The following is a 26,370-nucleotide window of genomic DNA, read 5'->3' on the forward strand; positions in this document are numbered from 1 at the left end:
TTATTTGGGGAAACTGAGGCACAAAGCCAGCTGCAGCAAACCACCACCTCCCCAGCCTGCCTGCACCCCTGCCTGCACCCCTGCCTGCGGGATCGCTCCTGCCCTGCGCAGCACCCATGCACCCCACGGCAGGGCAGACCGCGGCGCTGCTGGCCAGGCCCCTTGGCGAGGCAGCGAAGAGCAGGGCCTGGCTTGGTGGGTCCCTACATCTGCGCTGGCTGTTATTTATTTATTCCAAAATCGGATTTATTCCGGGCAGCTGCAAATCTGCTGCTGTCAGGCGGCCGCCGACACCTTAACACTCAGCTCAAGCCTTTTCCTTTTTTTTTTTCCCCTGCAGCAGGACTGGACAAGCTTAAATCCAAGCTGTATATACTTTTATTTAGACCTGAAAGAGGCACGTTCCTGCTCCAGCTCCGCTGCGGTATTTAACCCCATGCTGCAGCTTACGAGCTGCAAGGCACCGGAGCAGACAGGGCTTCGTTGCGATACAGCTGGCACGCGTGCGTTTAACTGGTTACACATAGGTTAGGGTTTGTAATCCCTTCTTTTCTGGGGTTTCTGATTTGTCTGCGTAAACCCACGCGTTCCCGGTTGGTACGCGGCCCCCGAGCCCCGTGCAGAAAAGCCGATCCAAAAGCAATGCGGATTATTAGTGAGAAACGGGGAGGGGCGAAGAGGTCACCTCCGTTAAACCATTATATTGTCATTTTTCTAAATGTTCCTAACTTTCTAAACGCTCGATATCGCACGTCCCAGAGCATCGATGCACAGAGAGACGAGAAACCCGGCCGTGCCACCCCTCTCCTGCCGGGGCAGGGTTTACCCCAAGCGCAGAGCCACGCCGCCCCGTTCCCATTCCCCTCTTTACCGCTAATGTGCCCGTTTAACGCGTTCTCCCATCTGGGTTTTAAATTAGCTAGCTGCCACCTTGGACTGCTCCGCAGATTTGCTAGCAGTCTGTTGGGTGTTGGTACAATTATTTGCCTGTTTTTTTCCTGCTCTGTTATATATACATATGATTAAAATTAATATTGCGCTCGCTTTCCAATTCCTATGCATGAGTACAATGGCGGTTTGCTGCAGGCTTTGCCACGCTGAAAGGGATGTTGACATTTATGAAATGTTTCTATTCACCTCTGATTTTGTAAACGCTCTCGTATGTAATTTTTTTTAAAAAAAAAAACAAAATAGCAAAGCCTGTGATCTGAAATACCTGCCAGGCTCCCCTAGAAAGGCAAAGCAAGTTTCAAACGGCTCAGGCAGGCCCAGTGGGTTGTATCCCAATGTCATTTAAAGGTTGGCACCCAGGGTTTCCAGTGTTTCTAGTTTCATTTTCTCCCCGTTATTATTTACCGCCTGCAGGGAAAATGAAGACAAAAAAAAAAAAAAAGAGGAAAAAAAAAAGGATCTGGGGTTTTTCTTCGTTCCCCACCAGTTGCAAATAAGTGATGCTTGCGGCTGGTGCCAAGAGACTCCCGGTCCCACCGGGCACCCACGGCCCCGAGAGAGGGGGGTCAGAAATAAAGAAGGTAATTCCAGAATCCAGATCATCTTTCTTTCACCTTATAAAAATCCTCCAAAGCTTATCAGACCCTGAGTCAACACAGATTTTTTTTTTTTAATAGCTACTGCTTAAAAAAAAAAAAAAAGTCTTTAAATCATTGTGATAATAAGGGAAAGATTCCCCGTTATTTACTGAGAAATATCACTCTGCGGCCAGAAATGTCACCGCTCCGTCTGGCAAGCGGCGGCGCAGATACGGACCACGCGCCGTGTGCGGCACCCGGCCCCGCTCAGGCTGCTGGCGACGGCAAAGCCGCTGTCAATAATTAGCCCTCAGCCAAAACCTGGATGCTCGGCTGGTGCAAATCACCGCAGCCCCCCCAGCAGCTGTGCAGGATTTGGCCGCTCCCCTTTGCCACGAGCTTTTTGCAAGGAGAGGGGCTGCAGAGCGGGGACCCCCGGTGCTCCCCGAAGCAGCCCCGCCGGGCGAGGAGGGTGCAAGGCGGGCGGCAGCTCGGAGGAGGCAGCGATGCCGCTGCTGCTGCCACCTCGGCGCGGGCGGCACGCCGGGGCCCCGCTGGTTTTCCTTACAAAGCCGGATTTCTTTCCGCTGCGCTAGGTCTGGGAGCCGTCGCCTCCGTCCCTCGGGGAGGCGTCTGGTTGGAGATGATATAAGATTTCTTTCCAGCCACTTCCTCCGGCTGCTCCGCGCTCACCCTCCCCTGTGCCTTTTCATAAAAGTGCCCGTTTAGGTGGGATTTATTGCTGCCCCGACAGCATCACTGGGGCACCACCGTTACCCAGACAAGGAGGGGTCTGGGCTCCCCAGCACCCTGGGGTGCTCCGCCGGCACGAGGGATGGATATTGCCCCAGGAACCGTTCAGCCCTTGGGCTCTGCTGCTTTCAGCAAGGGTGCCCCGACGCATCACCCGCTGTCCTGCTCCGAGGTTCCTGGGGGAGGATGGAGTCCCCAGGGATCAGGCAACCCAGGGACATCCCCGCGTGGATGTGGGTACCAAACCCCGGGCACCCCTTGCCCATCCGCATCCCGTCCCGCACAGCACAGCAGCACGTGCTGGGGCAGAGCCGCGGCCCCTCGCTGCCCCTGCTCGTCCTGACCCACAGTCCCCCGAGCTCCGCAGCCGCCCTGGCACCTTGCCGGGCAGCCGGGGGGAGATATCTGCCCCAGGAGCTGCACCGAACCGCTCTGGCTCGGAGAGCATCCCCATCCCGACGCTTGTGCCGCTCAGGTCGGGACTGGCCACAGTTTTGCACCAATGTCCTCAGTAACACCCGTAACACAGAGGAGAGCACCGGTGCTCAGCGGCCAGGCTGGGATTTAAGCCCATGCTCACAGCAACAGCCTGCCCAAACAACGATTAACGCTAAATCCTCACCCCCAGCACTACGGCACAGACGCCCGGGGACCGGCTGTGCCGGGGCACCGCGGGCTGGCACAGGGACTTGCCGCTGAGCTGCAGCCAGGCGGGGGGCAAGGGCAGGGGTGAAGCTTTGCCAGGGCAAACTATTTATTTAGGCCTTTTGTACCATGCAAGCTAAGGCAGGGAGCAACTGCTTCAGAGCTGGGGGGCTGCAGAGATGCGGGGAGCCCGGACGAGGCTTGCAGGGCCGTGCAGTGCCAGGCACACAGCAGGGTTTGCAGAGACACCAGCCCCCGGGTCAGGCCGCCCCTTCCCCACAGAGGTCGGGGTTTGCAGCCCAGCTGGAAGCTGCCGCGACCCGGGCTGGGTGCCACCCTCCTGCGGGTCAGATCCAGGTGCCAGCTGCCCCTCATGGCCATCACGCCCACCCCTCTGCATGTCCTCTGCATGGAGAAACATCCCTCTCCTCCCCATGGCTGTCAACAGCCAGCGGGATCGAATCCCCCCATATGGCAGGGTAAATCCTCCTGGGACCCCCCCAGCCCTGGGTGCTCCCGCCCGGGGCTGGGGGATGCTTTTCCTCACACCTGGGGGATGCTGCTGCGAGCGACCACCCGTTTCGTGCACCATCCAAGCTCCCGGTGAGCCTCTTCTCCTCCAGACAGCCCCAAAGGGTGAGATGGGGGTCCCTGTTCCCCCTCCCACCCCAAGAAGACGCCCCTTACCTGGTCCCGCATGCGCTCCTGCTGCCCCCGGAGCGCCAGCGCGTGCTGCGGGTACTTGTTCTTCAGGTGGTCCATGAAGGCGTCCCGCTTGCGCTCCATCTCCGACTTCTGGAGGCCGGTGAGGGCCTCCAGGCTCTGGGCGGCGATGACGGTGTGCCGGCGCTCCGAGGTGTGCACCAGCCCTACGTTGGAGAAGCGCCGGGTGCCGTTGCCCAAGGTCCGGTATTCCCGCGGGTACTCGGCATCGTCCGCCGAGATCATGTGGGTGCTCGTCCTCTCGGGATCTGCACGGGGGGGAGAGCAGAGCGGGGTCAGGGCCAGCCCCGGGGCGGCCCCACTGCTGTGGGGCAGAGGTGGGGTGCTAAGATTTGGGGACGGGGAGGGGGTTTTTAGCTAGAAGTGAGAGCTGAGCCTAGCTGGGAGCGGGGTCATCCCTCAATGGGATACAACTGGGGGGTTGGTGGGTGCAGGGTTTATCCCCCTGCGATGGCAGCGGTGTCCCCACTCCCGGGCACGGGGCTGGTGGTGGCAGGAGATGGAAGGGGCAGGGGGCAGCAGGAGGGATGGAGGGGCTGGGACCCCACCGACACCACGATGTTCAGAGCGAAACATGAATCAAACAGCGTTGGGTCATTAAAATGGCACAGACAAGACACAGGAGTCGGGCACCGCTCCGGAGCACAGACAGACAGGGGGACACGGACACACAGACAAACCAAAAAGAAAACGAAACGTGGGCGAGGGCTGGTGTCTGCCTGCAGGACCCCCCCCCCCCGCCTGCCAGGCCCTGCCGGAGACCCCCGTCGGAGGGGCAGCCCCCCGTCCTGCAGCCGCTGCTGCCCAGCCCTCGGGCACCAAACCCGGCCCCGCCGCCGGGCATCGCGGGGATGCTCTGCCCCATGCCAGCCCTCTCGCAGAGCTCACCCCACCCCGGGCGGGCAGAGCGGGCAGCGAGCGCAGGCAGGAGGGCGGGCAGGAGGTCACGCATGCAGTGAGGCAAAAGGGACTCGTCCCTTTGCTAATAATTCATTAGCTGCACGTTGTGATTTTAATTTCCAGGGAAGTTGTGCCGAGCGCGCACAATGTGAGCGGTAACGAGTGCCTGGAAGTCCCCGCACGCTGCCAGCGCCTGGCACCAACTCGGTGGCTGCAGGATGAGGCCACGCCGCGGCCCCCAGCCCCTGCCCAGCCCCACACCCACTGCAGAGCCGCCCTGGGGCACCGGCCCCCACCCCAAGAAGCCACTTTTGAGGGTCTCGTGCCATCTGAGCCCGTGTCACACAGCCCTGGACCGGTCCCGGCCGCCGCCGCCGTGCCCGTGCCGAGGTCTTTGCCGCCGCTAACTAGTTTGGCAACCTGCAGCATGTGTCTTGCAGGGATTCGCCGCGTTAAGGCTTTCCTTTTTCACTCGCCATTTAACCTTGAATCATTATTCATCTCCCTCCTTGTCCTTTTTTCCCCCCTCCCTTCCTTCCCAAGCTCCTGTTAAGCAAATCACAGAGGGTTTTTCCTTTCCCTTAATTATTTATCAGCCCAACATATTAGCTTTATATCAACTGATTGTGTTATTAATGTAAGACGGGACTCCAGCGTGTGCTACAGACATAATTCCTCTGCTCAAGGTCGTACAAGGGGTTTGCTGAGCCAGGCGGGGACCCAACGCTCTCAGCAAATGCCACGGGGGCATCCTTACCCCCGCCAAAGCTTGATCCTCCCTTTCCTCCTCCAAAAACCAACTGGTCCAGCTCTCTTCCCCCACGGCTCCGTCACCAAGCGTGACCTCAGCCAGGGGACCGTCACCCCCATACCCAGAAGACGGCAGCAGAATGTGAGCGAGAGCTGAAGCTCCCGGTCCCTCCCCACCTCGCCGCTTCGCTCAGCCGGGTCCCCGCGTCACCGCTGCACAGGGGAGGTCGTGATGGCGCATCGGTCGCGTGCAAAACACCCCGAGATCCCCCAGGGAAAGCGGCCCGGGAGAGATGTCAGAGGGGACACCTCGGTCCTTCTGCTGGCAGAGGAGAAGGCAGCGCAGCGCGGGGCTGAGAGCATCGTCCCGGGGCCCCCGGGCCCCAGCGGCTGAGGAGCCTCTGCTGAACTCCAGCACGGGTGGGAAATGCAGACGGAGCAGTTTGTCCTGTACCGCCCTGCTGAGCCCCAGGAGCTGCCTCCCCACCTCTCCTTTCACGTAACCGCCCCCCATAACACACGCTTCTCGCCGAGGGTTTGCTGCTACCAGGCAGAAGGCTCCTTCCTGCCCTCGGCCGGTTGCTCAAGCGCTTGCTCTACGCTGGCAAAGCAGCGGAGACGTGCTGGGGGGCCGCATCCAGCACCCATCCTAGCCCCAGCACTGGGTGCCCATTGGCAGTGCCCTGGAGCATCCTCGGGAGCAGCTCTCAGCTCGGGGCGGGGGGCGAGAGGGGGAGTGGGACCCCAGGCCCCCCCGGCACAGGCCACGTGCCCAGCGTGGCCCGTCCCCACCAAACCAGCCCCTCTGCAGTGCCGGATCCCGAGCGCCACTGGGACTCCCAGCCTTGTCACGTCCCACCGGAATGGCGTGTCCGGGAAGGCTACCAAAGAGGGACGAAGGGGCACCCTGAAAGCCTCCAGCTGCAGCAGTGACAGGGCTGGGAGGAAGGAGCTGCAGCTCCTCTTCCTCGCTGGGGAGAGCGGCAGTGAGGAGGCCTCGAGCCGGAGGAGGGTGCAGGGCCGGGGGCTTGGGGGTGCGAGAGGGGCTGGTTCCCTGCAGCCGCCTCCCCGGAGCCTCCACCAGCCCCGGCTTCAGCAGCCCTGGGGTGAGGCTGCGTTCCCGGCTCCTTCCCACCCTCCTCCTCCTCCTCTCGCTGCCGAGCCACACATCAGCATGCAGCTCCCTGCTCCCTAATTACATGCTCCGAGAGTGGAACGCGCCAGCTCGCTGTCTCTCTGCTGACTGCTAAAAAGGATGATTTGAAAAGCCCTGTACAATCTGTGCAGGGGTCAGAGCAAAGCTGGATGCTGTCAGGGGCTCGTCCACCCCCCAGCTGCGCCGCATCCGCTCCCGCGTCCCTCCCCGGGGTCCCGAGCAAGCCGGGGGGAGGCAGCCCCAGCACCACGAACCCCACTAAAGCGAGAGGAGGAAAAGCCACCGCAGACACGCGTGTACCTGTCCCCACGTCGGCCACCTTTCCCCTCCAGATATCCCAGCCCAGAGCGGGCAGAGTCCATTTGATAAGGGAATAGCCAACAACTGGGATACAGGGGCTCCTTTGGAAAGGGACCTTAAATCACCCACGGCCATGCTTCCCTGGCACTGTGCATGAGGAAAGGGTGTTAATCCTTCCCTCCTGGCCTCACCCCAAGGGCATAATTCCATCCTGCCACCCAAAATCCCCCCACCAAGTTGTTTCTCTCCCTCCTGGGACCGTGCGCGGATGCTGGAGCAGTGGTACCCAGGCAGGGGCTGCCCCGCTGCCCGTGACGGCAGCAGCAGATCCCTGGAAAGTGCTTCCCAGGGCTGCTTCCAACTCGGTCACTGGGGTGGGAGAGCTGGTGGCCGGAGCCTGCCCAGTGGCCCCATCTCAGCACTGCCCAGTGGCCCCATCTCGGCACTGCCCCAGCCCAGCCAAGCGGGGGGCCCCTCCGGGACGTGTCCCCGCACAGGGACCATCCCATCGCTTACCCGCGGGCGCAGGACAGCTTCCACGGCGGCCGGCAAACTGCTTCTGCGGGACAGGGGAGGCAGCCCCCAGGTCTGCAGGGGCTGACGGCGGCTCCTTGGCTGGGCGCAGGGCTCCCACGACAGCCAAAATCCCACGGTAAATCCTGGCAAGCCCCTCTCCGAGCAGCCGGGGGTTAAGGGAACGCGGTTCTCTTTGCTGATTCATCCATCCATCTTCCTTACCTGCCAGCAGAGCTGTCACCCATGCCGGGGCCACAGCCCCGGCTCCTAGCAGGATGCGGCCATCACCTCCTTCCCGGGAGAGCGGCGGCACCAGAGCTCGCCCGTGCTTTGGGTGATGCTCTTCAGGACCGGTGCTTTGCAGCCCGAGCAGCAGCTCTCCACCAGCTCCCTGCTCCCTCGCCGGGAGACGGGGGTGGGAGAGGCCCCCAAAAACCTGCCCCGTGCTGCGGGCGCTGCCCCGCGAGAGCCACGCCAGGTCAGGGCGGCTGCAGGGTCGGCGGCACGGTCAGCTCGGATCCCCCCGCTGGCAGCTTGGCAGGGCTTTATCATAAAGAGGATCTTTCAAACACAGTTTATTACTGCAGTTTCATAAATCTTCATGAGGCAGCAAGGCTCACGCGGGCCGTGAAAGCAATGGCAGTTAGCGGAGCATGACAAATAGTCCAAGAAAGCAATTGTACAAAAAGGGGCGAGGGGAGGGGAAGGAGAGAGTACATTTGGGGAGAAAGGGAGGCGAAAGAATAGAAGCCCCTTGGAGCGATGCGGCTCCCCCGCGCCCGGCCATTAAGGCAGCGGGAAGAGCGGGATGCGCTCGCCTTCCTCCCAAAGGCTGCGGCTGCCGCACTGCCCGCCCGCTGCCTGCACAGCACCCGAGGAGGCTGCCCAGCGCCCAGAGCCCTGCTCGGTGCTAACCCCTTCCCCGCCACGCTGCTGCCAGGCCCCGGGGAGGGGAGCGATGGCTGGGAAGGGCAGGGAGAGCCTGCATGGCTCCTGCTCCGGCTGCACTTAACTCCTGTTGTGCTGGGCAGCCGGCCTTGGGGGGACCCCAGAAATACCCCCCCTGCCCGAGCCAGGACCTGCTGGAGTAAAGGGACCTTCAGAGGCTTTGCTGCCCGGGGGACCCCTGTCCCTGGCTCGGTGACGCTCTCTTAGAACTCATTTCAGGATGGGGACATGGTGGTCAAGTGTCCTCCGGGACCAGTCCCAGGCTCCCATCTCACCCCCACGATGGAGCTAGCGAACACAGCCCAAAAGCGCTGGGAGCTGCACGGCTGCCCCTGTTCTCCTCCCGAAGCCGTGCCCAGCCGACGCACCGAGGGGGACACACGCGCCCTTCGCCACGCCACCGCCACGTGCCAAAGGGGTCCAGCCATCACCAGTGCTTTACACAGCCAGGTCTGTTCATCTGAAACCAGCCTGCAGAGGAGCGCGTCCCCGTTCCAGGCTGAGCCCATGGGCTGCAGATGCCCTTGTCCCGCGGGGATGCCAGGAGCAGGACAGACCCGGGGTCAGCCCAGCACGGGTGAGAGCGTCTGCACGCCCTGCCCACGCCTCGCACAGTGCCGGGCGAGAAATACGGGGAGGGAAAGCCGACAGGCAGCTGGGCTGAACCTTCCCTGCCGTCCTCTTGCTCCTGGGCTGGTGGTGACGCAGCACCGAACCGCTTGGGAAAAGCCAGGCAACGCCAAGGCTGCCCACGAGGGACCACTGACATCCGTCCCGGCACAAACCTGCCCCACGGCCGTGCTGCGCCCGGCAGCCCCCCGGGAGGTGGGGGATGCAGCTCTCCCACCTCCTCTCCCCATTCCCGAGGGTCCCACCCCGCAGCACCGAGCTGTGGCTTAGCCCAGGCTCAGCAGCAGGCAGCGGGCTCCCCGCCGTGCCTTTCACTCCCAAATTCAAGTGGAACCAAGGAAAATAAAACACCACCCGCGGACCGTTTCATCGGGAACTTCCCAGCCAGGGTAGCACAGACCCCGTGGCCCCACTCCGCCGGCAGCGCGGCCAGGACGCTGCTTGGCTCCTTGAAGGCGGGCAGGGGCACGGTGCCCGCGCACGGTGGCGGTCCGGATACAGCTCTGCAGACCTGGCCCTGCCTGTCCCCAGCCGCTACGTGCCCTGGACGCTGCCTGCACCCCGCCTGCACCCCGCTAGTGCCAGCCCAGCTGGTGCTGCTGGAGCTGCACAGCGATGAGGAACTGATCCGAAGCCGTGCGCCGCGTTGGTGCGCACTGGTTGCTCTCTGGCTGGAGCTCGGGGCAGTCCAGCTGGCATCTCTCCGCGACGCTGCCCTGACAAGCAGCTCCTTTACTTTGAAAGCAGAGAAACAACCGGATAAATTCCCATGTCATTGTCAAAACCCAGACTGAAGGAGAAATCCCATCTGGCCAGCCCTGTAAAAAGCGGCAGCTACTTCCCACCTCGCCGGGTGTTATCGCACCCACGCATGCACATGGAAATGGGAGACGAGTTCACCTCCTAACTCCCGTGGACAGCAGCGCCAAGTGCAGGGCCAGCACGCCCGGCTGCTCACTTTGCGCTCAGGATCAGGACCAGCACCCGCCTGCCCGGAGCCCCATCCCCACATCCCTCCTTTGAGGTGGGGCAGATGAGCCAGGCTGGGCCCCGTGCTCTCACCCGGGGAAGGGGGACCCGACACCCCGAGGAGCTCCTCCGGCCTTGCCCACCTCAGCCTGCAGCTCCCCTCTGGGTTGCTTTTGCAGGCAGAGCTCCCTGCCCCCACGCTGCCCGTCCCCTGCCCGCTCGCACTGCAGGCATCCCACTGAGGCGGCAGCAGCTGAAAAGCACGAACGGGCCCTTGTCCTTCCTCCTCCTCACGCTGTCTCCTTGGCTCAGCATCCTCCTGGGATCTCCTGCCAGCTCCAAGCTGGGAGCCGTCCCTACCCTTGCCCGAGCGCTCCCTCGCAGGAGGGCAGGGAGCGGAGGCGGCAGCACCCAGGCAGCCCCGTCCCGGCTCTCGCGCGCGGCGGCTGCCTGGCAGGCGGCCGTGCGGGCCGGGAGGCGGCTGCGACGCTGAAGGGCAAGAGCCCGGCGGGGTGGGCTCTGCTGACAAGGCGATCGGGGGTCTGTAAGTGGATAAGCCTTGCGTGGCTGATCATATGGCAGCTGAGCGGCTCCGCTTTCACCTTGCGGCACAAAGCTCAACAGCAGGCAGAGCTGCAAATGCTGGGATGAGCTCTGGGCCTCCTGGACAGAGAGGACCTCCTCTCCTCTGGTGGCAGGGGCCAGGTCGTGCCGGATGCCTGCGGCAGCGCAGATGTGACCTGACCAGTGCCAGGGCCCAGTAAGCAGAGCTTGGGAGCACAGGGGATGCTGCGGGGGCAGCCGGTGGGCAGCAATGCCCCCGTCGCCCTGCGGGAAGGGCAGCATCCGAGCGAGGGTTTCTCCCCTCCTGTCCCGGCCCCCTCGGACACCCCACAGTGGGAAGCACCGATCCCCACTGCAGTGGGAGGCAGAAAGGAGCTGCCCTCGCTTAGGCAAGGGAAAACAAGACGGGCAGAGGGCAAGCTCATGGAGGGCAAGGCGGCGCGGGAAGGATGGCTCACAGCTGGGAGAGCCAGGGCAAATCCTTCCCCTGCCCTCAGCGTCCTCTCCGAGCGGTGGCATCCTCTGTGCATGGAGAGCATCCCTGCCCGGGGCAGAGCCTTCCCCGCCGGGGGCCGGAGGAGAAAGGAGCCCTGCGTGCCCTGGCAGGAGGCTGCATCCTCAGCTGGCGGAGATGGCACAGTGGCTGGGAAGATGCCAGCAGCTCGGGGACGTTGGATAAAAATAAAGGAGAGGAGAGGAGAGGATGGAAGGGGCCAGGCTCTTCACAGCATAAACACAAGCCACATTGTGGTCACATCTCCCACCCACGTGGCAGCAGCGATTCGAGGTGGCGCAGCCGGCGGCCGGGCAGCTGGGGTGGGATTAGCCCCGGCGGCGCCAGCCAGGTCTGAGCCTGGGGATCCCCCTTGGCCAGGGACGGGAGAGGGAAACTGAGGCACGGGGCTGGGGGAGGAAAGGGCCTGCCCCAGCGTCCGTGAGTCCGGCTGCAAGGGGGGATGCTGAGACACGAAGGGGTTGAACCCAGTGTCGGAGCAGGGCGAAAACACAGGCAGAGCCACATGCCGCCTTTGTGCCCAGCGTGGTGCCCTCGCTGAATCCATATTTAGCATCTCCCGAAAGGACCCAGCATTTTCCCAGCATCTTGGCAGTGCCCGCTGACTCCCACCACCACGCTGAGACAGGCGAGCGCGGCGTCTGCCTCCGTGCAGGGCGTGCACGGACGCGGGGCAGTGACTCACCCGCAGTCGTGCAGCGAAGCGGAGCCAAGTCTCCCTGCGAATCCAGGTCTGGGGGCAGAAGCCTTCGGGATGAGCCCGGGCCAGCGGCAGGACCCAGACCTCCGGAGCCCCCCCATCACCTGCAGAGCTGCCATCTCCATCCTCCCTTCCCCTGCAGGCAGGTGAATTTGTGCTGCTCCGAGAACCCACCCTGCCCCGTGGGTCTCCCTGGAGGATTCCCAGCACCGACCAGTGCCGCAATTCGGGAACAGCCCCAGAGATGCAGCCATCCCCACCGCGCTCCTGCAAAGCCGGGTCGCAGTACAGGTCCTGGGTGCTCCTGCCTTGAGTTGCTCAGGCAAATTGCTCTGGAAATCAATTCCAATCTATCAGACATCAGGAAAGCGATAAACTGCCCCTCAAGACACCAAATCGATGGTTCCTCTTAGCCCAGAGCAGAGGGAGGGAGGTGGGGAGATGCTGCGTGGGAGGACAGGGAGCAGGGGGGGTGACGGCGGGGGGCCGGGGTCCTGCTGCAAGCGAGAGCTGGGGCCCTTGGAAGGAAACAGCCCCAGAACCAGCTCTCGATGCAGCGGAGGGCAGGGAAGATGCGTGTCCGCATGCTGTGCAAAACGGCTCCAGGGATGGATGGATGGATGGATGGATGGATGGATGGGGAAAGCTTGGGAGAGCGGCTGCTGGCCCCCTGGGAGCGGGAGGCTCAGGCTCCAGCCTTCTCCGATAACCCGCGGCTGCACGTATCTGCTCAGCTGGAGGCAGGACCTCGTCCGAGCCCGCAATCAGGGCTTTGGATTCGTTTCTTATTCTGAGCTCTCGGCAAGCAGAGCAAGAGGTGTGGGGAGGCCATGGAGCTGGCGGGGGGGGCGAGGGGAGCTGGTGGGGGTGAGGAGGAGGAGGGTCGGCTGGAGGGGACACACATCGAGATCAAAAAAAGTCAATTCCCAACAGGACCATTTCTTCCGCTAATGAGACACTGAGGGAAGTCGCTAAACAGAGCAAGGCCATTGCAATCGCTTCCACGACAGGAGAAACGCGAAGGAGCAGCGCGGTGCGGCAGCGGGAGCGGGGCTTTGTCGGCAGGACCCCTCCTGCCCATGGCCACGGGCAACTGCGAGGTCAGAGCCGAGAGCCGGGCACGAGGCCGTCTGCAGGCTGCGTCCCGCTCTTGGGAACAGCCACGAGGGATGCACGCCGGCAGCCCAGGCGTTACCACGCCAGCTTGGCCACACAGGCAAGCTTTGCTTCGGAGAGCTTGCAAAGGCAGAGACAAAATACAACAAGTCGATGGGGAGGAAGGCTAAAGGGTGAAACAAATTGCTCCCGCGCAGGGGAAAGCACGCGGGCAGAGCGGCTGCGGGGCAGGCCGGCAGAGCGGGCGATGCCCCTGCCCGGCACGTAGCAATGCACCGCGCCAGCGCTGCGGTTCTGCTAAAGGCACTTGGTGCAATTTTTCAAGCAAGCTAATCACTTCCTCTCATCTCCTGCCATTAGTGCAGTCGTGCTAACCGCTCGCGCGCTGACGGCAGGCCGAAGCCGCCTGACAGGAGCTTCGACTGTGCGCTGCACCTCATCAAAAGCAAATTCATCTGGAAGAGCATGGCAGGGCCGAGGGAGGGAAGCACCTCTCCAGCATCCCTGCCAGGCGGGGGGCTCGAAGAAAGCCACGAAGGGAAGAATTCAAGCCAAACCTATGGCTTTTCCAGCCCTTGCCCTGCAGCCTGGGGTTAGAGCCTCCGGCTGGAGTCACCAAAGGGCTCGGCTCCATGAGAAAGAGCCTGGGAGGGGGCTTTTCCCCGGCTTGGCATGTCGGGGACCGCGGCGATGCTGGCTGCTGCAGGGAGAGCCGCGCCGCGCTCAGCCCGGCACAACACTTGGCCCGTCTCTGCCTTGGCACAGGGGGACCCAACTCTTTCGAAGACTTGGCTCCCGCCGCCATCGCAACGTGCTTGGATGCACAGCCCGGAGCTCAGCGGGTCCGGCCACGGCACTGAGCCCAGCTCCCACAGCCTCCGGGCAGGAATTGGGGGGGCACTGCCTTTTTGGGTGACTCCTGCCAGGAGATGGGGTGATGCTACGCTCTGGCAGCTGCGGGGGAGAGCTGGAAGACGCAGTTTCGGTGTTATGGAGAGGCTCGGGAGCCCAGGAACACTCCAAATGGGGTGCGGAGAACAGACCCTATTTATAAGCGCACAGGTAGCACGTAGGTGGGTTGGTCACAGTCTGCTGTGCCAGCCTGGTTAGTCACAGCTAGTTAAAAATCAAAAATGCTGAAAAAAATCACTTAGATCCACGTCTAAAGCCTCTTAGATGCAGGAAAGCGCACTCACACTTTGAAAACATGGGGTAAGATCCACTGGGGCTTTGCTGTCAGCCCGATCAGAGACTGGCGCGCAGACCGTGGCACAAGGATGCTGCTGGGAGGTGTCCCCCCGTCCGCAGGGCACGAGGACACCAAGGTGCCCCTTCCACCGCATCCCCCGATACATCCCACCTCGGAGGGGCCCCGTGTCCTGCTGCGGGTGGCACCAGGACAAGGCCACTGTGCCGTCCCCGGAGGCAGATGCCGTCCTTCCCATCCCTGCCGGCGCTGAGCAAACCCTCGTGCTGCCTCCTGCCCTTCCTAACCCCCGCCGGGGCCCGTTGGAGGGAGAGCTACGGCTCCTCCAGCCCTGCAGCCCTTCCACCAGCGCCAGTCAGAAGCCGGCCAGGCAGCGAGGTTTATTCAAGCAAAAGGAGGGCAGCAGCAGCTGCCTGCAGCCCTGCCTGCCTCCTCCCACCAGCGCTGGGCATCCAGCCCAGCCCGCACCATCGCCTCCCGGGGCAGAGCCCACCTGCGTGGGGCTGGGACTGTCCCCGAGGGGCCAGCATCGCCTCTGGAGCCCGCGTTCCCCAGCCCTGTCCCCCCCAGTCCATACCCACGAGCAACGGAGTCAGCCTGTAGTCCCCGGGCTCGGCGGGTCTCTCCTGCTCCCGCAGCCTCGGCGCGGCTCTAGGGGAAGCGCCAAAGGGATGCTTTGCCCAGCGAGGAAGCATGGTCGCACCCAGGCAGCCGAGAGGAACCAGGAGACGGCTCGGAGCACGGCTCCAAAATCTGTGCGACAAACACATGCATCTTATCGCATATGTTTAAACCAAATTAAATATGGTTTTACTAATCACTTGGCATTTAAAGCAACATGCCATCTCTGTCAAGTTAAATCTAAGGAGACGTATCGAGTTGCAATAGCTGTTTATGTTAATTAAATACAGAATCGGTTCATTATTAAACATGTATGCAGCGAAAGCGAGCAGCTAGGTGGATTGTTACCGACCTTATTACACGGCACTGACCTCGAGGAAGCCTGCGCGCAGCAATCGGTCGGCGCTCAACCGTGCGGCAACCGTCGCCTTACATCCAGAGCTGAACCCTCCGCACGGGGAAGCGGAGCCGGAGCAGTGCCGGTGCACGGGGCGGATGGATGCGGGAGCGCCGGAGCCAGCGGTCTGCTGCCACCCGGTTCCCGTCGCCCGTCGGTCCCCCCTCCTGTCCCCGAGCTAGCGAGGGATGCACGGCCAGCGGGCAAGCGGTGGGGCTGTCTCCATGGCTGACAGTCGCTGCCTCAGTTTCTCTGCCAGCGGCCATCGCATCCTCCCGGCTCCAAGCCAGCGCTTCTGCTCACATCCTTTCCCTACCCCGGCAACTTTTCCCCCCTGCCTGGTTTTATTCCTCCGCTCCGTGCGGACGTCTGTCTCTCTTGCTCTCTTTTCTGGCTCAGGCGTTTCAGAGCTCCCCGTGGGTCTCTGGGTATTTTTTTTTTTTCTTCCTCTTGAAATGTCAGCGTGCCCCCTCAAACACATCACATGGGCTGGGAGCCAGGAGCCAGTGCACAGCCATGCACAGCCGTCAGCGCCTGCAGATTGCCGCGCTGCCCCCTCCCTGCCCTGCCAAAGCAAGGGCCCACCGGCGGCGTGCCGCGGGCTGCCGGCGTGCCGCGGGCTGCCAGTGCCGCGCACGGAGCCCTTCCTGTGCTCCCGCCACCCCGCCGGGTGCAAGCCTGGAGGGTGCACATGTCCAGGGGACCAGGGCTGCTCAGCGCTGGGGACACGAGAGCCCATTTGCCTCCCCGATGCCACCGAGCTGCCCAGCCCCGGGCACGGCCACCCCGAGTCCTGCGCTGTCTGCACGGGCTGGCTCCCGCGCCGGCCCCGGGGGAGCTCGGGCAAAGGAAAAGCTGCAGCTGCCTCCCAGGGCTCGCAGGAGAGCCCCTCTGCAAAGGTCTTGTCCCCAGGACACGATGCTGGATCTGGCCCTTGACCACACTGAGCCAAGTCAGGTCACAACCTGCTGCTGGATGGGTCTTGTACGGGTTGGAGTGACCCTTCCCGAAGCTGCCCAGAAACTCCCCCGGGGGCGCTGGCCCTGCCGGGGGTGACGAGGTTACCCCAAAGGAAGGGGGAACAGGCAGCCAAGACCTGAGAGATACCGGAGGCACAAGCCAGCTCCTCTTGGTCCATCCAAGCTAATCAAGACCATCTCTGCGCCCGCATTTCGGGGGGTGTTTGCATGCCTCTTCCCCCAAGGTCCTGGGGAAGATGCTGACCCAGCCACGGGTACCCCAAAACTCAGTCTTACCCCAATCCAAGGCAGTCCTGCAGGACCATGACCCCCCAGCATGGCCCCGACCTGTCCTGCAAGGATCCCCTTCGGCCGAGCTGCCGCCGAGCAGCACCCAAACGCTGATGAAATGCATTTAAGAGCAAACCCCAGCAGCACCCTGAAACCACCCACACATGTGCTTACGGGGACACTTGCACCCTGGTCCCTGGTCCCAGTCACGGGAGAGCCAAGAGCTGCACTTCTTCCAGCCAAAAGTATTAAATATCCAGCTGAAACCACCATGGCCTCAGCATCGCTCTGAGAAACCTGATCTACACAGATTTAAAAACCCACCAAAGGGCACTTTGCTGATCAGCTAGATGGAAGCCAATTAAACCACCTTGCTTGGAGAAAGATGGCTCACCTGCTCAGGAGATGGCTCTCTGCTGCCTGTACGCTGCCTGCACGCTGCCGGTCTGCAAGGGGAGTTTCTCCCGACATCGGTGGCAGAGCAATCCCAGCTAACGGCTGATGACGGCGCGTGCTCTGCCCAGCTCCTGTCTCTCGTGCAGCCCCACCTGCCTCAGCCCTTCCCACCTTTCCAGGTCTCTCCCCTCTTTTCCAGTGCTGGGAAGAGGCTTTGCAAACTCACCCCTTTTTCCTCCATCCCCCATTCCCAGTGTTTCTCCCCAGCCAGCCTGCCCTGCTGCACCAGCTCATTTTGGCATCCGAAAGGCTATCTCATGGTCTTCCAACCACTCAAGCCTCAAAACCACAGCCCAGACAGCCCCGGGTGGGAAGGGCTGTAGAGCCCAGGAGACCTCACACCAGAGACCCACAGGTAGGCTTTATCCCCATTTCGCAGATGGGGAAACTGAGGCATGGATGGAGGAGGGACAGGAGTGCTCCTGGCTCAGAGCCCAGTGGTGGCAGGGCAAGAAGGGAGAAACTTGGGAGCGCTGAGCTCCTGGCTGGAGCCCTTCCAGGCTCTCGAACAGCCGCAGCCGTGAGTCACGGCTGGCACAGGCAGGCAGGATTCATTGCACGCTCTGCCATGACGACCCCCCAAAAAATCCTGCTCCTCTTTGCTGAGCACTTCTGGAGAGCGCTGAGCAAGGAGGCTGGGCTGGCTCCCGCACACCACAGGCACAGGGTGGGCTTCTTCCCCGTCCTCCCTTAGTTTGGGGCCAAGGGCATCCCTCCCCCTGCATTTATATTGTGCCTATAATATCTGTAGGCTGTGCGTTATTTGTATTGGCACACCAGCCGTGCCTACTGTGCTGGGCCAGCGCCGTGGGGAAGAGGTAGGACGTGCTCCAAAGAGCTTTGAGTCACTACAGGCAACGCGGATGGGAGGTGAGAGGCGAGGAGACATGACCAAGGGCAACCGGCGGGTCAGTGGCAGGGCTGGGATGCCAGGAGCGGCAGGGAAGATGCACCCTCCTCCCCGCCACGGGGACAGCACGGGGATGCTAGAGCTGAAGCTGGAGGTTTGGGGGCACGAGGAGGGTGTAGTGATGGGAGGATGCTATGCTGGAAAAGCAAACACGGTTACTGCTGCCAGCAAGGATTAATTGTCCTTCCTGCTGATCCCTGAAACCTGGCTCACTCCCGCAGTCCCGCTGCAGGGAGGGCCAGAGGATGGGGTGACCTTTTAATTCTGATTGCTCTGCCGATGAGAAGTAAATAAGCATTATTGCAGTTTGAGAGCTGCTCAGAAGGGTCGGCCTGCAGATCTATTGCTATCTCACATCCATTTCGCTGACGGTCCCCACACTCCCGGGGGTGCAGAGCAGCACCCGTCCCCCATTTCGCAGGTGGGGAACTGAGCTGCCGCAGGATGGGCGCAGGAGCCGAGGGCAGCACCAAGCACCCAGGTTTACCCCAGGACCCTTCCACCACCTCCCTCACTGCAGGGACGATGGGTGCCAGGCACCATCCCAGGTCCCACCAGCATCACCAGCACCTAGCACTGCTGCACCAACACCAAGGGGACGGCACCCAGAGGGTCCTGCCGTCACCATGGGAAGGGGCACCGTGACCTACACCTGCACCCTGAACGCCCAGCTTAGCCTTGCTCAGTAACGGAGGCGAATGCCTGTTTTTACATCCAAAGGGAGATCTTCCCACTTTGGGGCTTTCAAAGGCTATGACTTCTCCTACAGTGCAACTCTGAGCTGGCAGCGTGGTGGCAAGAGCCACTTGTGCTCGCAAAAAGCCCATCGCTAGGTGACACCTCGCCCTCACCAGGGCCGGGATCGGCCGGGCAGAGCAGCTGTGTGTCAGCAAGGCAATTCCCAGGGAGAGGCTGGTAAAAGCAGCTACCGCGTTGGAGTAGGACTTCTGCATTTACACCTGCGATGCCAGACACGGTTTTGCTCTCAGCAGCTACCCAAGGAGCTGTTTCCAGACAGCGCCAGCACCTAATGTGCCTGCGAGGGAGAAGGGTGCCCGATGCCCGGCTCCGTGCCCCCTCTCCGGTCGCTGGTACCAGCTCCAGGCAGGAGCGCGGTCTCTGCGCCGGGCAGCGCTCTCCCCTCCACACACCAGCCAATTCCTCCATACTACATCTCCGTGCTCCTATTTAATCTGTAAGCTCTTCAGAAACACGATTGCTTCTCACAATGCCTGTGTACAGCCCCGAGCACAATGAAGCTCCGCTCTGCCCTGGCGCCGCTCGTTGCGGTTGCGATCCGAACAGTAAGACAGTCATCGGGTGGGAATACAGCCGCCTTCCCCCCGAGCCAGGAGAGACAGCGCGGCTTTGTGTCTGCTCACAACTGGGCTCGGCAGACGCAGTCTATACAGCAATATTCATGCATGCGGTGCCCTAACACGCCGCACACAGTAGGTCTATTGTACATCATTGAAACGACAAGATACCGAGGAGTAACCGAGCGCTCCGCTCCTGGGGTGGGCGATGCTGCTCAGGAGCAGGCAGCGATGCCGAGTTCCAGCGCTGGAGGAGGAGCGGGGACCTGCCACGCCAAGCAGCCAAGGATGCTCGGAGAGGCAAAGAAGAGTTAACCAGGAGCGACATTGAAGGTCTTGCCAAAAGACCAACCGTGCTGCAGGCAGTTTGATCCGCCTGTGCCATCGATGCTCAGCGTTACCTGGGTGCTCTGTGCTGGGCTGCCGGACCCAGGTCCGCCCCGTGTGAATGGACGTGCCCCGTTCCCGCTGGCTGGGGTGAACGAGGCGCCAGATTTAAGCTTTTCCTGCAGCAGCCAGTCTGCCCGTCCCCGTGACGGATGGACAGACAGCCTTTCCCTGCTCACACCCAGGTGTTTGAAGCATCAGGTGGCCAGAGAAGGACCCTCTGCTAACAGCACCCACCCAAGCACGACACTGAGCTGCCGAGCCGGGCGGCGGCGATCTGATGGGAAATCAGTGGCTCGTCGGGAAACGCTTCCCGCGCTTGAATTCCCCTCACATGACAACGCCCATTACCGGGCAGAAAATGCCACCTCAGGACACGAGCCCTGGCCGGTGGCGCTGGGGACCGTGACTGCAGGTCTGTTTAGACCAGACCTTGTCCCAGTCCTCGGGGTGTCACAAGCAGGGAAAAGACCCTCGCCCAGGCACCACGGAGCACCGGCCTCGGGGCAGCTGAGATCTTGGTGGACAAAAATGGCCTTTTCCATTTCAGAGGCCAGTGCTTGCACCGTACCGGCAGACGTATTGTATGTGCTGCTATCAGAAATGGGGAGGAAGCCAGATTAAGCAAAAAAAAAAAAAAAAATATCCATTGAAGACCTTTTGACATCACACGGCTAAGTGCATTTCACAGCTGAAGGGCCAGGGAGCGTAATTTCTTATTAAACTCAGCCAACTGATGGCTGATAAGTTCTCAAGTAATAAAAACTCCTTAAACCCCAGCAAGAACCCGGAGGTGTCAAGGCAGCTCTGAAGATGGCTCAGCCTCCTCGGCGGAGCGAAGGGAACAGATCTGCAGGAGAGAAACCAGGGCCACGTGGCTGCTTCGCCTGCCGAGGCTGCAGGCAACATCTGCCGAGGCTGGCATCGCCCGGGAGTGCTGGCAGGACCCGCAGATCCCAGCCGGGCTCTGCCAAGCGGTGGCAGGTGGAGCCGAGGGGAGGACTTGGCACCAGGAGGGCCCCGCCACACGCTCCCCTCCCCGTGCCCGCCAGCCTCCCACGGGGACTGGTGCCACCGTGCATCGGGGCTCGGCTCCGCTGGCAGCCCAAGCTGTTCCCGCGGCCGCCCCGGCACCCACTCAGCAAGCCCATGGGGCTGGGGCTTTGCTCCCCAGCTGGTGAGGAAGCCAAAACCCGCCTGGAGAAGCAGCAAGCGAGAATTTGTTCCCCAAACGGCACAACCCAAGCGATGCCTGGCAGCGCAGCCCGGCCCCGAGCTGCCGCAGCAACACCTCCCGGGCCAGGCTGGCGCCCGCAGCACCCGGCTCCCACCCGGCGCCGTGGCACAGCACCAAGTCCTTCCGCACTCGCAGTACTTCAGCGCCCTTCTCCCTTTGCTCACTTGCTGAGCACAGATGCAGCAAATCCCGCTCCCCACCACAGGATTCGGAGCTGAGCCGTGTCCCATCCCAGGTGGGGGGTTACAGGAGATGTGCCCTGTTCTGCGTTAAAATAGCCGCCACCCTGAAGCATGAAACATGCAGGAGCATACGCCAGGACCAGCTGCAGCAGCAGTTTATGCAAGTCCAGGTCCTGGTCCAGGTCCCTGGGAGGAGCTTGCAATTTTAGCTCTGCAGAGAGAAAGCAATCCCCTGCACGGTGAAAGGCTCAGCCAGGGCAGCGCCGGGTTTTGGGGGGGGCACAAGCTCCCTCCTCCCCAGCGCTTTGCGGAGTGCACATTTCCCAAGTGCCACGGATGAGGTTCATGACTCCTAAAACCTTCTGGCATTGGCAAGCTGTGCCACGGCCAAACCCTTCGTGCCTTGTGCTTCGAGCGCCTGGGGGCAAAGCTGCAGGATGGGGTAAATCAGGATGGTCGCGCCAGCCCCGGGAGCTGCACCCCTCCGGACCGGCCGACAGCACTGCTGCTGACCTGCCTGGAGAGCCAGACCTCTCCAGGACAGCCACGCTGAAGGGGAAGCAGTCATCTAGCTTAAACCCGGAGGAAAGATACAGTGGTTTTTAACAATTACTTTGCAAAGTATAGAAAAAACACCAGCGAGCATCCCTGGCACAGGGGCTCAGCGATCCCGGGGCTGCCCAGGCATTTTGGCAGCCCCCGGCTCCTCATCACGTCCTCGACATCCCCGCCCCGGGTCCCCCATCACCTGGGGACCGCTGCTCCCCGGTCAATCATCCTTTAAAGAAGGCCCTGGTTTACCCTGATTTAAATCAAAGCGCTGTTAGCTACAGTGCTATTACCACTGCTGAAAACGGTAACTAAATGGCATTTCCCCACCGCTCCATTTATATTTCTGTGCTCTTCACCCGTTTGTAAACTGCAGGAGGGAACAATTTAAGGCATCCGAGTGAAATGCTTAAATTAACAATTTACAAATAGCTTAATTGAGGTCCTGGTCTCTCTCTTCCTGAGCAGAAGCTGCTAAATGATTCTGAATCATTCCCATTTATTGGTTCTTGTGCTGTGAATTACATGCCCCGGACTACGATAAAGGCTTTAATGCCTTGGCGCAGGCTGGGAGTACCCGTCGCTTACGCCGAGCGCGGCTGGCGACAGACGGCCAGGGCCACGGACGGGAGCTGAGAAACCAGAAACTGCGGCGAGAAACAGGCGAGCGATGCAGGAGCCCAGGGCGGTCGATAGAGCTGCCCCGAGCCAAGGGATGCCACAGGGCGTGCAGCCGCCCCGGCGGCTTTCCGTGGCTCTGAATAAGGGGCTGGGGCTCAGCCAGCCTCCGTCACCCGGCACGGTGGGGAGTTGGGGTTTCGTGCACCACCCCATGAAGCAGCAGGGTGAATGCAACAGCCCATTCCCCAGCAACACCCTCAAACCCTCCTGGCAACACCGCAAGCCCCGGCTGGGGGGCTGCACCCCGCTCCTCACCCATCCTTCCCAAAGGTTGGTTCCCAGCCGGGGGGGAGAGCGGCCGTGGGCAGCTGCGCCCGGGGAGGGATGAGGGGATCTGCTCTGCCCGCAGCCTCACACTTGTTAAACCTCTTGCTGGCAGCCAAGGACACTCACGTCTGCATCAAACTACTCAGCTCCCAGTCTAATTCTGGCACATCAGACAGTAATTATAGGTACATCACCGGCGCTGACAAGGCTGGAGCTCGTCAGCCCGGCACCTGTCAGCGCGGCGCTGCAGACGCCCCGCGGGGAGCCCAGAGGGGCTGCGTCCTCTCCCACCCGCTCCCAGCTCTATTTTGGGGATCGCTCTGTGCTGCCCAGCCCCAGACACCCCCTGTTACACCAGGGCGCATCCCATCGCCACCAGCCCCATCCCTCTCCAGGCACGGTTTGGGAAGAAGGCTCCGTCACCGGTGGGTTTCCACAGCCCCAGACCGTGCTCGGGAGGCTGCTCCTGCATCTGCCGGGTTTGACACCGGGATTTCACTGGCACTGGGTGAAGAACGGGCATCTGCTACCTGCCCCCAGCATCTCGGAGAAGGCTGCCCGTGGACCACGCACTGACCCTGGCAACGCCGCCCAACCACAGGCGCAACAAGCCAGACCTTTGCCAGGTGTAAATCACCACGGCTCTGCTTATGGCAGTAGATCAGCCCTGATTTACAGCACGGAAGGGTATTGGTCCATCTATTTCCATCACATTTTTTTTATTTTTAATAAAGAAGGCAGAAAATCAAAGGTGAGAACATCCCCGGCTGCCAGCGAGGCAGAGCTGTGGCCGTGCAGCAATGAGGGGCAAGAGCCGATAAGGCTCCGGCCCAGGAGCAGCCTGCGGTTGGGAAGCTCAGACAGCACCCGTGAGGAGGAGGAGGGGGAGGCAGGCTGGCTGTTTGCTGATTTTAAAAGGAGGGAGGAAGATGCATATGGAGGGAGAAGCAATAATTTAAATTAAAAGGCAAATGACTGCACTGACAATTGACTCGAAGCACAGAGATATTAAAAAGCTGTTGACTCTGTGAATTATTCCTCCCTGGGTTGCTTGACAGAGAGAAGTATTTAGGCAGCACTGGCTGGTTTAGCAGCCTGACCTGGGGAGCCCCGGCAAGGGCAGCGGCGAGTGGGAACCGCTGGGCAGCGGATGGGGACAGCCCCTTCCCCTGTCCCAGGGGGACAGCGTGGCAGCCGGCAGCCCCTGCCCTCCGGTCGGTACCGGCCAGCATCGTCCCTGCCCGTAGCTGCTGCCCCTTCACCGGGGCGAGCAACAAGGCGAGCATCCCCACCGTCCCGGCTGCACGGACCTTCCCGGCTCAGCCCCGCCACAGGTGATCCCTCGCTTCTCCCCGCTCGCTCACGGGGCTCGGCTCCATCTAACGAGGCCCCGTTGCATCCCGTTGGCTCGCAACGAGACTTGGGAAACAAAAGCCAAGCCTCCACGCTGCCAAGACACCTCGAAAACCTCCCTGGCTGCCTCCAGGGTTACCCCGAGCCACATCGCTGCCGGAACCTGAGATGGGATAAAAGCACGGTGCTGATTTCCGTCGCTGAGCCTCAGGTCTGTCAGCCTAAGCAGGTGCTAGCAACCTTTCAGAAGGGGTCAAAACCACCTCTTTTCCACAGGAGACAAGCTCATTAACTGGCATCGTTACACGGCTGCGGGCTGACCTTATAACTGTCTATATGTTCTCATCCGCAAGGATGCAGCTTCTGAGAGCGGGGGCTCTTTAATCTTGTTCAGACAAAGGCAGAACAAGATCTGATAGCTGGAAGCTGGAGCATCACAAACGCAGACAAGAGAAGGCCGATGCACTGAACGGGGCCAGGGAGAGCCTGCGCCGAGCAGGGTGGCTTCTCCATCACTTCCCACCTCTGAACCAAGGCAGGGCATCCTTCGGAAAGACAAACGCCCGCTCAGCCAGAAGTTGTGGTCTTGATGCAGGAGTTACTGCCGAGACTTTGTGGCCTCTGTCACGCAGCTGGGGTCAAACGGGGGGATGAGAAGGGTCTTTTCTGGTCTTGAAAAGACCCCGTGAACCCAAAAAGGCCACAGGCCCTACCCATTACCTTCACCCCCTCCCCTCAGCCTTCCTTGTTGTACTGGTTTTAACACCTCCAGGCTCTGCCCGACCCATTCAAGAACTTGAATCCCAACAAAGCATCACCGTTACACTACTTTCCCCCCCCAATATGTTGAGGTTCAGCATAAGCAGGACCTGCAGCCCTCCCAGGTGGGAGGCCACGAACACCAGTGATGAAACTACCAGGGCTGGCTGTGCCTCCAGTCCGAAGAGCCAGCTCCCAGCTCCTGCAAAGGACGGCAGAAGCCATCGCCATGAGCGCAGCCTCCGAGCCCTCCTTCCCGCACGGCCCCAAGGAAGCAGCCGTGCAATCTGCTCTCCAGCTGAGGGGCAAGCATGCACGCCGTTTGGAGCCAGGAACTTAATTGCATGTGTAATTCTGGGACGGCAAACGAACTAGAACAGCGCTCAGCGCCCGGGGCAGATCCCCATATGGATGCATGGCCTGGCCGTGGGCTGCTGTCTTCATCCTGCTTCCCCACTCCCATTTCGGGATAATGTGTTCATTACAACTCAACAAGGCGTTTGCAGGAAACGCAATTAAATTACAGCGTGCTGTTCCAGTGCCTTGGTTTTATACGGAGAAGGCTCTCGTGTCGGGAGGCCTGGCACACCCCACGTATTACAAGCTTGATTTCCTCCACCTCCAGGCTGTCCTCCCCGGCACAGCCCTGCCTGTGCTGGGACTCCAGCTGCCTGACAGCCATGCACATCCCTTCAGACAGACAGACATGCCGGTGCAGCTCCCCTTACCTTCAAGCTGGCACCAGTATAGAAAAGCCACCTGCTCCAGAGCAGGAGGCCACCAAAGTCCCAGATAAATAAGCCTGAAGCAGAAGGAAAAGGGGATCCCTGGGGATGTCACACAGTGCCTGCAGCTCTCAGCCCTGGGGAACGGCTACGGGACAGACTCTCAGAGAGCTTAGATGGTGGAGGAAAAGGCGGTTTTCTGAAGGCAGGTGGTTTCCTGATCACCTGGACCAGGACTGACCAGAGCTGCTGCTGCTCTTGGGATTATTTGAGCTCGGAGCTGCTGCCCTGATTGACAGGGCTCTGGTGCACGGCTCAGCCTCCCCCAAAAGAAACACTACTATCTTTGCTGAGATGCTGGAACCATCTCTGGCAACGTGAACACCCAGCCCATTAGAGGCCGACAGATGCCATAGAAATAAAATCTATTATTATGACAGACCCAGCAGGGGTTGCTGCCGAACAGATTCCACCACATTTCCCCTCACAGCTTTTCTAAACCAGCCACGCTTCCACAGCCAGCTCCTCAATAAGGCACCTGCCTCTCCACCTAACCCAGAGAACCAACATCTTCCTCTCATTCTCCTTTGAAAGCTTTTCCCTCCCATTCCCAGCAAGGAAAACCCCAAACCTTGCAAGCCTTGGCGGAGAGCAAGCTGGTCCCTCCGGGAGCAACAGTGATGCCTCCAGCTGCAAACTCCATCCCCCAGCTTCAAAAACCCACCCTCCCCTGCAAAGAGGGTGGGAGCTGATGCCTTAATCATCAATGCAAACCAGAAACCAGGCAGCACCCTCCTATAAACACCCAGGAAAATGAGCTACAGGTGCTGCCCTCAGCCACCACGGCCCCCGGAGAGCAGCGGGCAGAGCACGGCCCCCGCGCCCGGGAGAGGGTCGGGGAAGGAGCGGACATCGAACATGAAACAAGCAGGGTGGGGAGGAGCACGCTGCTGGCCCCCGGCCCCGGTACTGACCTGGAGACTTTAAACAAAGGGAACAGAGTCCTGGCTTCTTCCCTCCTGCAATTCGATCGAGCCCTGGTTAGGGACAGGAAAGGAGGAGATTCATGAATGAACGCGATCCAGGCGGGAAAGTTCGCCGGGGATGGAGGGGAATAAACAAATAAATCAGAGCAAGCAAACACATAATAAATCTGAAACAAAAGAGCAGCAGCAGAAAGCATCTGAGAATGAAACACAGCGCGGAGAGCGATGGGGAGCCAGGCTGTGCTGCGCCGTGGGGGCACGAGAGCGGCAGCCCCCTTCTGCCCCACGGCCACGGTGCTGGACACAGCCCACCCTGCGCACGGGGGGTTGATCCCAGGAGTAGGGAGGCAAACACGTGCACGGGCTGCAAACGG

General features: G+C 61.2%; 1 protein-coding gene across 1 annotated transcript in view; it reads right to left on the bottom strand.

The window, feature by feature from the left end:
* SRCIN1 (SRC kinase signaling inhibitor 1) overlaps window positions 1-26,033 on the bottom strand; it is a gene marked incomplete at its 3' end in the record, with an annotated part of 67,009 nt that extends 40,976 nt beyond the window's left edge. The window contains exons 1-2 of the mRNA XM_082332228.1: window positions 25,985-26,033; window positions 3,615-3,898 (exon numbers count right to left, since the gene is read on the bottom strand). Coding sequence (XP_082188354.1) covers window positions 3,615-3,875 — 261 coding nt within the window. The 5' untranslated portion in view covers window positions 3,876-3,898; window positions 25,985-26,033. The remainder of the gene's footprint in view (window positions 1-3,614; window positions 3,899-25,984) is intronic.
* Between the last annotated feature and the right edge of the window lie 337 nt (window positions 26,034-26,370).

The sequence above is a fragment of the Platalea leucorodia genome, assembly GCF_965183815.1.
Source record: "Platalea leucorodia genome assembly, chromosome: 22".
Lineage (NCBI taxonomy): Eukaryota > Metazoa > Chordata > Aves > Pelecaniformes > Threskiornithidae > Platalea > Platalea leucorodia.